General features: G+C 45.8%; 1 protein-coding gene across 1 annotated transcript; it reads left to right on the top strand.

Annotated features, from left to right (window-relative positions):
• The first annotated feature begins 1471 nt into the window (after positions 1-1471).
• On the top strand, positions 1472-9432 carry VIM (vimentin). Its single transcript, XM_012753762.2, has 9 exons — positions 1472-2277; positions 2948-3008; positions 5422-5517; positions 5606-5767; positions 6169-6294; positions 6643-6863; positions 7654-7697; positions 8088-8173; positions 9060-9432. Exons 1-9 carry the CDS (start codon positions 1487-1489, stop codon positions 9099-9101), a joined length of 1629 nt encoding a protein of 542 aa, XP_012609216.2. The 5' UTR covers positions 1472-1486; the 3' UTR covers positions 9102-9432.
• Positions 9433-10627: the final 1195 nt, after the last annotated feature.

Genomic DNA, 10627 nt, shown 5'->3' with positions numbered 1-10627 from the left:
ACCCGAAGTTTTTTGCTCTGTGGACAGTTCTCTCCCTCGCACTCCAAGGCCAATTGCACGATTTCTTCTGCAAAACAGGACCCGTGACATTTCCCCCGACAAGTCACCGGAATCCTGCACTGTGCGTCGCTGTCCCAAAAGTCACACACAAATCTATTTCCTCCAAACATTCTCGTCATTTGCGTTACGTAATCGCCTTTCATTTGAACTCATTAATCGAATTGGGCTTTTTTTAAGCAACACCTAATTAATTCTTTAATTGGCTCAGATTATACCTTTAATGACTCCCGCTAGCAGAAAAACCAGTGATCATTGAACGTGATTTTGAAACTACAAACGTTGAGTTTCCTCTTTCACCTAGAACTTTCAGATCTTGCTAAAAAGTCGGGTGTGGTTACATGGGGGGCGGGGAGGAGAGGGGGAAGAGCCGGAGGAGACCGGAGGGAAGGGTGGGAGGGAACTCTGCAAAAGAAAAAAAAAAAGTTTTCCCGGAGTGAATTCGTGATCCCAGAGGCCCGCGTTTGGCGGCTCTCCAGGGTCTGCAGAAGTTTCTCGCTAATGAGAAGTTCGCGCCCTGGAGCAAAGCCAGGCTTTGGCGAGTTCGTAAGAACTTAGGGGCGCTCTCTTGCACCCAAGGCCGGACCGCGCACATCAAAGCTGCAGCCCAGCTTTAAATCGGTGAGACTTTGGGCAAACTACGCGCTGGGCCCGCGCACACTTGAGTCAGTCCCGTCTAACGGTTTCCCCTGAACCGCTAGGAGCCCTCAACCTCGGCGGGACAGCCGGACGCCGTGAGTCACCGCTGGTGACTCAGCGACCCCACCCCTCTCCCCCGGGCTTTCCTCGGCTGCCTCGTCGCAGCTCCAGCCGCTCGAAGCTGGACTGAGCCCGTTAGGTCCCTAAACAGAACCGCCCCATGTCCACCCCAAGATAAGCCGCTGAAAAGAGGCGTGGGCCGGAGCACCCCCACTTTCAAAGCGGGCGGTGCGCGAGGCTGTGCGGGGGGCCTGCGCCCTGCGTCCCCGGCTGCGTGCGACCCCACCCTGCGCTCCAATCTCAGGCGCTCTTTGTTTCTTTCTCGGCGCCTTCCAATCTGCTGAATCCCTCACTCCCCCTCTTCCCGCTCCTTTGCCCGCGGGTCCCCTCCCCTTCCCCGGCTCCCAGCTGACCACAGTTCGGTGGCCGCCGCGCGCGCACCCCTCCCACCCGCCCCTTTGGCTCGATGCCTGGGACCCCTCCGGTCCAGCCCGGGCGGGTCCCCCCGCCACCGAGCGACCCCGCCTTTTTCAGCACCCAGGCGTGAGCAGAGCTCGGGCCACCATCAGGAAAGCCCCTGCAAGTTCCAGCCCAGCCCTAAAAGTAACGGGACCATGCCCAGTCCCGGGCCGCCGAGTAGGAAGGCTCGAGGGCGCCCACGCCCCAAACCCCCGCCCACCCTCCTCGCTTCTCGCCGGGTCCCCATTGGCTGGCGCGCTCCGCGGCTGGGATGGCAGTGGGAGGGGACCCTCTGGCGTACCCCGGTTATAAAAACACAGCCCTCGGCGGGGTCCCGTCCTCTGCCACTCTCGCTCCGGGGTCCCCGCGCCAGAGACGCAGCAGCAGCAGCAGCAGCAGCGCTCCCACCGCCCACACCCGCCGCGCCCGCGCTCGCCTCACCTCCCGGAGCCAGTGCTCCCCACCGCAGCTGCCCAGCCCACCGCCACCCTCCGCAGCCATGTCCACCAGGTCCGTGTCCTCGTCCTCCTACCGCAGGATGTTCGGTGGCCCCGGCACCGGGAGCCGGCCGAGCTCCAACCGGAGCTACGTGACCTCGAGCACCCGCACCTACAGCCTGGGCAGCGCGCTGCGCCCCAGCACCAGCCGCAGCCTCTACGCCTCGTCCCCGGGCGGCGCGTATGTCACGCGCTCCTCGGCCGTGCGCCTGCGGAGCAGCGTGCCGGGCGTGCGGCTGCTGCAGGACTCGGTGGACTTCTCGCTGGCCGACGCCATCAACACCGAGTTCAAGAACACCCGCACCAACGAGAAGGTGGAGCTGCAGGAGCTCAACGACCGCTTCGCCAACTACATCGACAAGGTGCGCTTCCTGGAGCAGCAGAACAAGATCCTCCTGGCCGAGCTCGAGCAGCTCAAGGGCCAGGGCAAGTCGCGCCTGGGGGACCTCTACGAGGAGGAGATGCGGGAGCTGCGCCGGCAGGTGGACCAGCTCACCAACGACAAGGCCCGCGTCGAGGTGGAGCGCGACAACTTGGCCGAGGACATCATGCGGCTCCGGGAGAAGTAAGGCGGTGCCCACGCAACTCGCGGGGCCTCGGGAGGGCGGGAAAGAGAGGGAGAGGGGCGCCCCTGCGAGGGGCTGCCACGCCCTTGGGGATGTGGCCCCGGTGGCAGCTGCCTGGGGGACGGCGGGGAGCGGGGCTGTGGCTGCGGCGACACAGCCCCGCCCAGAGCCCGGACCTAGCAGTTAGCGTTTCCTCTGCGCCGCCACTTCTTGCCCAAGAACGCTCCGTTGCAAGTTACAGGTTTCTTAAAACTACCGCTCTGTCTGCAGTTGAAGTCCCTTTGTCTCAATGAGAGCGATTCCCCCAAACTTTCAGAAAGTTTCCTGGCCCCTTCTGGCGGGCTGCCAGGCCCCGGGGCGGGCGGAGGAAGGAGGGGACCGCCGCGGAGGAAGCGAGACAAAGGGATGGCAGAGGCTCCCCGGGGGCGGGGGGTGGGCGGGGTTCTCCTGCAGGTCGGTGCGGGGACTGTGACCGTTCTTCTACTCTGTCCCCGAGGTCCCGCTCCAACCTGCCGGGGGCAGCAGGCCTGCAGGCCGCGGGAGCCGGCCGCCCGCGGAGGTGGCGCGGCGGGTGCTGTAGTGCGGGCGCGGCGACGTGGTGGTTGGGTGTGGCCGCCCCGCCCCTGGCGGTTTCCCGGTTCCCCTTTGGTTAATGTGCAACCGCTTCAGATTGCAGGAGGAGATGCTTCAGAGAGAGGAAGCCGAGAGCACCCTGCAATCTTTCAGACAGGTTTGTACTCTCTCCCCCCACTCGCAGCCGCCGGGCTCCACCCAACCAACCCACGGGCAATTCTAGAAAGTTACTTAGCCCAAGTCTAAAAAGTTCAAAGCTTCACGGCAGTGCATAAAAAGCCCCCTAGTGGCGGAGAGTCCACGGATGGGAGCCTCTCTTAATTAAAAAAAAAAAAAAAAAAAACTAAAAAAATTACAAACCTTGAATGATTTACACTGTTCCTTAGGACAAAAAGAAAGTCTTTTTACTTTGTTTCAAGATTTCTATTTTTTTTTAAAAAAAAATGTTTTCCCGACTCATTTTTGCAACACATTGACATTCTGATTTCGAACAGTTACAGTTTGATTTAGATTGTGGTTTGCTCTAGTCGTCTAATTTTTTACAAGGCCACGAAAAAGCACAGTTCTGCCCTGTGGTTTAAAATGTAAAACAAGTTGGAGGATAAGAAACTTAGTTGAACTGGAATCAAGCCAGCAAGTTTCTTTTCTTCTCTGCAAGTCCTATTGTGGCATTAAAGCTAGATGAAAGTATCACTATGCACAACTATTTCGTGATCTAATAAGGGTGAAAAGGAGCCATCTGGCCGCTCGGCTGACGGGTATTAATGGTTTCCATGGGCTTCACTATGGAATGTAGATACAGACATTCTGGCAAGTGTGGTGGCTCTGGACGGAAATAATAGGAGCCTTTGTGTTCCCAGAGAAGCTCTGCAACAGGCTACATTCTTATTGAATATGTAATGATGCAAGAGCGGTTCTAATTGGACACAAGTATTTGCTAACATCCGTTATCTAATATCTGGTCCAGACTTGTGAAGTATGTGATGGGAACAGCTCTTAAAGCTATAGGCATACCTGACATTTTGAGAGGCCTTTCTTGTGTTCTTTGGCACTCTCTCCATGAATAAAAAAAATAAACCTAAGGCTGAAAAATGGAATTTTAAGTAAAGGGATTTTACTGCAAAGTTAAATGGATTAAAAAAGGATTTTTAACTTTTTTAACTTAAAATTAGAATGCACAAGCAGGAAGATTTTCAATACAGTTTATAGTTTTATTTCCTGGAAACATTTACTGCTATTTGCTGCAAAGCACATTTTGAAGCTGAAATGCATGCACCAAATTAATTTAAACACAGTGATGTATGGTTCATTTTAGTCCTTGAGCATTTGTGATCATCACACCTGCAATATTTTCTGCAGAGCAGTGAGTTAATATAAAGCAAAAATAATTTAAAAGATCTTTTGTTTAGGAATTAAGTAAAATTCCTCAATCTCTTCAATATAATAGATTGCCACATGGAACTTTCTTTTTGAGGTTAGAAAAATATCTTTTATATCTTTTCTAGGGTTTAACACGCAAAAATGAATGTTTTCCTCAAGTCTGGTTTTTAGATTATCATCCATTCCCCGTTCACATTTCCATGAAGTTGATTGAAGAGTCTCAACAGTTTCATACTGTAAGACTATAAACTGTACTCCAAATATAATTTCTTACAAGATGAGCAATCCACATGGCATTCCCTTGTGGGGAAATAAAATCTTATTTGCAAGATTACATATTCCGATTTGGAATGTAGCACTTTGCTAATGGAAACATGGAGGGATAGCTAGATCAGAAAGAATTCTACATATAATTTTATTATCCACAAGTGCTCTGACCAGTCATTCTGAAACAGGCGAAGTTACTGAGTTGACAAAGTGGCGAGTGAAAAAGATAGACACACCCTTCCAGGATGAGTCAGGGGAACAATGCTTCAGAGAAAGGAAACCAAATACAATACAGAATTGCATTTCCATTCTTTATTTTCCTGAACTGCCTCTGTGGCGATGCATACCCTGAATTGCAACATCAAATTGCTACTTGATATAAATTTAGCCTTGTAACCTGGATGCCAGATAACTACATATTTGCTTTGGAGCCTAAGGATAAGTTTCAGAAGATTTGAGTAAAGAAAAAACAGCTAAAACTTTTGAAACACAAGTTTCTATTCTCCCTATACTCAGGAACACAAGAAGTTGTGAGATTTGGCCAAACCCTATCATCATGTTAGTCTGTGAAATTACGAAATGAATCTTTAAAATGCTGTGGCACTGAATTCTAGATTAAAAAAAATGTTTTTTAAATGTCACTGGTAAAATGTGGATTCAGTAATGATGGAGTGCAGTTTACCGTGTTTGTGGACATTTGTTTAATTTTAAACTGAGTGCCACCTTAAGTACACACAATGGATCGCAATTCAAATGTATTAATAAGGAGAAAAAAGCACAGTGTATTATAGCACTGAATGCCTTTTAAACACCTTTTCCATAGTAAAGAGACTAGGTTCAGATGGTTCATTTACAATGAATAAATGAGATAAGCCTCAGACCTTCTCATCTTCCATGTCCTGTCTTTTCTCTTTTCAAAACAGGATGTTGACAATGCGTCTTTGGCACGTCTTGACCTTGAACGTAAAGTGGAATCCTTGCAAGAAGAGATTGCCTTTTTGAAGAAACTACACGACGAGGTTTGTGGAATAACTTCTAATGAATGAATGAGGGGTGACGCTGTTTCCCTACCTGGCTTGGCTGACCTTCTCTTTGTCCTTTCTTTAGGAAATCCAAGAGCTACAGGCCCAGATTCAGGAACAACACGTCCAAATCGACGTGGACGTTTCCAAGCCTGACCTCACGGCTGCCCTGCGAGACGTTCGCCAGCAGTACGAAAGCGTGGCCGCCAAGAACCTGCAGGAGGCAGAAGAGTGGTACAAGTCCAAGGTACGAAACGAGTTAGTGTGGCTCGAATAAAATAAAAGCGTTGTTCTGAAAACGCTGTACCTGTCTGTGACTCCCAAATATCTTTTAGCTCCAGTCCAAAGCTGGCTTTAACTTCGTGTTCACATCCCCTCCTTTAGAACAGCTGACTCTTTCCACTAGCCCCACTTCCAAGCAAACTCCAACACCCCATCTCTGCCCTCCACCATATTTAATGAGCCCAGGAGAAAGTGGATTCTTATTGAAAATACCCATATCAGTATTCCACTGCTGTTTCCCTGGCTTTCAAAACAGAAATGTAGACCCATCCTGGAAGACATTGAGTGGAAATAATGATTTCCTTTCCTTAGATAGTCAAAAGACTTAAGTGTGGGCAACCTACATTTCTAATTTCTTCCCGACAGTTTGCTGACCTCTCCGAGGCTGCGAACCGGAACAACGATGCCTTGCGCCAAGCCAAGCAGGAGTCCAATGAGTACCGGAGACAGGTGCAGTCCCTCACCTGCGAAGTGGATGCTCTTAAAGGAACTGTGAGTACCAACTGTGCAGGAAAGGAGGGAAAATAATGACCCAGTCTATTGCCCAAGTGAATGGCGACACCTGAACAAAATGTCAAGTGCAATTTCTAGTTTAAGGCAAAGAAAATGAGTTATCAAGACAGACCCAAAAAAGCACCTGATGGAGACCTTGAAGGTCTTAGCTTGCATGTATCATTTGCTTCTAATGAGAAGGACTTAGCAATTGTATTCTCCACCGAAAATTAGAGTAGTCACCATTTGCCACTGAAGGGAAATGATTGCAAAGGGTTTGTAAAAGGTTCTGGGAATAGCTGGGATTTTTCTGGAAAATAACATCGGGGCCTTTCTCGTCTTCTGCAGAACGAGTCCCTGGAACGCCAGATGCGTGAAATGGAAGAGAACTTTGCTGTCGAAGCTGCTAACTACCAAGACACTATCGGCCGCCTGCAGGATGAGATCCAGAATATGAAGGAGGAGATGGCCCGCCACCTTCGTGAATACCAAGACCTGCTCAACGTGAAGATGGCTCTTGACATTGAGATTGCCACCTACAGGAAGCTGCTGGAAGGCGAGGAGAGCAGGTACAGAACCCAGACTTGCATGAATTAGTAGCCACTATGTGCTAGGGTACCATGCCACTTGCTTTGCGTGTATTACCTCATTTGTCTTTAGAATCTTTCTTCAAAGCAGCTACTTTCCACTCTTTATAGGTGAGGAATTTAGGTTCAGAGAGAGTGGTTTGCCCTAGTTAGAGTTAATAAGTAGCAGAGGCCGGGCGCTGTGGCTCACGCCTGTAATCCTAGCTCTTGGGAAGCCGAGGCGGGCGGATTGCTCAAGGTCAGGAGTTCAAAACCAGCCTGAGCAAGAGCGAGACCCCGTCTCTACTATAAATAGAAAGAAATTAATTGGCCAACTGATATATATATAAAAAATTAGCCGGGCATGGTGGCGCATGCCTGTAGTCCCAGCTACCCGGGAGGCTGAGGCAGAAGGATCACTCGAGCCCAGGAGTTTGAGGTTGCTGTGAGCTAGGCTGACGCCACGGCACTCACTCTAGCCTAGGCAAGAAAGCGAGACTCTGTCTCAAAAAAAAAAAATAAATAAATAAGTAGCAGAGCTGGGATTTGAACCCATAACTCTGCCAAAGCGTACACTCTTCTCATTCTGTAATGCCCCCATTTCATGCCCCTGGGGAGAAAAAGCATGTAGTAAAATAAATGTGCTAATGAGACCAACCGTGGGTAAAGCTTCTGATCAAATCCCTAATGCATGATTTACAAGAGTAAATTTTCTTATTTGATGAAAACGAGAAGTATATAAATTTGTAGTTGAAGTTGTTTTCCAACAATTTTACTGTTTTTCTGTTTATAGGATTTCTCTGCCTCTTCCAAACTTTGCCTCCCTGAACCTGAGAGGTAAGCATTATATTTTCCTTTATGAAAAATTTTGGCAGCTTGTAACCATTGTGTTTAGGGTAAAGCACTTATGTTTTTATGATACCTGAAAAATGCCATATGAGAGAAAATTCTATAAAACATCCATAATTTTCAAATCCATGTACTCTCTTGCATTTTATGCTTTGAGTTAAATGCAAACTCCATTTTATTTCTTCCTACTAGCTCATCCCAATGCTCAAGTGTGTCAGGCCCTGTGTTTGCAAACAGAAAATACTCTAGAATTCTCTTGAAAGTAGCACTTTGAGCAATTGCAAAAAAAAAAATAGTCATAATTGTTTGAGTAAAATGGTTACTTGGTTTTAAAAAAAATTTCAGTATTACTCATTTTTGATCTGTTTATTTATTCAGAAACTAATCTGGATTCACTCCCTCTGGTTGACACCCACTCCAAAAGGACCCTTCTGATTAAGACGGTTGAAACTAGAGATGGACAGGTTGGTGTCTTTTAAATAAAAAACGGAATAACCTAAGACAGGCATTGATATGTATTGATTTTAAATCAACACATCTGCATCCCAGATGGAGCTAGGTAATTTGAGAAGTTCAGGTTTCACTCATGCCTACTAAAAAAAGGAATAGGCTGCTTCTGTTAGCACTACACACAGCCAACTAATTATTTGGCTCCTAGATGTGAGGGCAAGATGGCCATCTTCTTCCTGAATTCCCAAATTAGTTTAGGTTTGCTAGGGTACTTAAATGAAATGGGAGTAAAACCTCCTTAAGTTACTTCCTAGACTACCTCAGTATCAGAAATGTTTTGATCCGGGACATATGGCCTTGTCAGTCCTCCATGCTTGTGATAAAGAGACCCTTAAGCCTGTCTATATAGTACAAGGATGTGCCATATGATCAATTAGTTCCTTGTTACCTCTCTGTGCCAGGAAAGAAATGGTTGCAATTTATTATAATCTTCATGAAACCTTCCCCCTGCACTTAAATTTGAAATGTACTTGCTGTACATTTTAATATGACTGAATTGCTTTTAAATGTTGATTCAAAGGATATGATAGCATCCTTCATAAACCCAGTTTTTTAAGAAGTTTTCTCTTTGCAAGTCACAGCATTCTCTTGGGTGCTTACATTCATTGCCTGTAGGTGAAGAGTGTCTTGCATAGGTAGTTTCTTGGCCTTTTGGCTAAGAACAAGTGTTTTGCATACGTATCGGTCCCTCTTAGCTGTAACCCTTGCAGAACCAACATAATCTTCCAACTTGCATGATAAATTATATGTTTAGTAGGATTTTTCTTTGCCATGATTTATGGGATAATTTAATCTTTAGTATGTAGTATTATATTTGATTTGAGTTTTATTTTTTAACAGGTTATCAATGAAACTTCTCAGCATCACGATGATCTTGAATGAACACTGCATACACTCAGTGCAGCAATATATTACCAGCAAGAATAAAAAAGAAATCCATATCCTAAAGGAACATCTTCCAAGTGCCTTTCTGCAGTTTTTCAAAAGCGCAAGATAGATTTGGAGTAGGAATAAGCTCTAGTTCTTAACCACCGACACTCCTAAAAGATTTAGAAAAAAAGTTTACACCATAATCTAGTTTATGAAGAAGTCTTGTGCTAGAATACTTTTTAAAAAGTATTTTTGAATACCATTAAAACTGCTTTTTTTTTTTCCTCCAGCAAGTATCCAACCAACTTGTTTTTCTGCTTCAATAAATCTTTGGTAAAACTCTTCTGGTGTGTTATTTATTTGATAATATCTGAACAAATTCTCTATTTGGTCCTGTTGGTTAATTTGTCATGAAAGTCATGTTTAGGTTAACTTGACAAATTCAGATTATTTATGCCTGAGATATAGTTTTCAATTTTGTCATTTTAGATAGACCTCATTTCTTTTTAATTATTATTGTTTAAATTTACAAATAGATGCTATATAAGAAAATAACATACAAAAGTGAGGATACATCTTTTATAGAAAGAATTCAGCTGGGTTCATGCCCATGTGTGATTTTGATTCTAACGAATAGATTTTCCAAACTTAAAAAATTTTAAAAATATTAAAAAATGGAAACTTTTTTATTTGAGTACACATAGCACATGAATAGCACAAATTCCACCATGGAAGTTAAAGCATAGAGCAATGGCCAAAATATAGGGGTTCAGCTTCCACTAGCAAGAGGCAGAGAAATGAGACAAGTTTACCAAATTTTAACATATGAAACTGACTTGCATTTTCATTTGTAAACCTGTAAGTGATATCTACGCCTATATCCATCTATCTATACAAGATGTTTGTGTTTGGAGAATAGCATCAGACACAGAATAAAGAAAAATCCCTACCTTTTCTTCTGGGAATATAAGATTATTATGTGGGACTCACCTGGTGATCAGGTGGAGCTAATTGCAAGTATAAAAAGGATGCCAAGCAATGACATCGAAGTGGTATAGTCATGGAGAGCTTCCTACAGGCCATCCTTTCGAACAAGCCCTGGAGGCTAGATAGGATTTAGGTATATAAATAATTAGATCAGCAAGAGTATTTGGTCTTATTTTCTGTTCTTTAGTCATTCCCACCACAGTTCTCCCCTCCCCTGTCTCTTCTTCCATGTTTATCCCAACTTTGGCTTATGAGGTTCATCCAGGAAAGACCTCAAACCCAAGCTGGTTTTCTTCACACATATGATCCTTTATTATTTAAAAGAAAAAAAATTAAAAAAGCAAACCACAGTTTTGTTTTGTTTTAGTTCGTTTCCAGGGAGAAAGGGGCCAGAACCACATGGAGTTCTGCTCCTGCCTGTTGAGACCTGGGAGCTCCCCACCTTTAAAAAATCCCTTCCTGCTCTTTCTAAAATCAAATTCCAGAAATGGGGGAGAGGAGCTGGCCTCCTCTTATCTGTGCCTGTCAGAAATTAGACCTTAATGAAAAGC

This window comes from Microcebus murinus, chromosome 25 (genome assembly GCF_040939455.1).
Source record: "Microcebus murinus isolate Inina chromosome 25, M.murinus_Inina_mat1.0, whole genome shotgun sequence".
NCBI classification, from domain to species: domain Eukaryota; kingdom Metazoa; phylum Chordata; class Mammalia; order Primates; family Cheirogaleidae; genus Microcebus; species Microcebus murinus.
Note: the sequence above shows the minus strand (reverse complement) of the source record. Positions and strands in the feature narration are given on the sequence as shown.

Excerpts from the sequence above, each read along its gene's own strand:
- VIM (XM_012753762.2), top strand. The coding sequence starts at position 1,487 with ATGGCAGTGGGAGGGGACCCTCTGGCGTACCCCGGTTATAAAAACACA. Across the intron at positions 5,518-5,605 it reads TGAAGAAACTACACGACGAG|GAAATCCAAGAGCTACAGGC; the intron begins GTTTGTGGAATA and ends TCCTTTCTTTAG. Across the intron at positions 6,295-6,642 it reads TGGATGCTCTTAAAGGAACT|AACGAGTCCCTGGAACGCCA; the intron begins GTGAGTACCAAC and ends CGTCTTCTGCAG.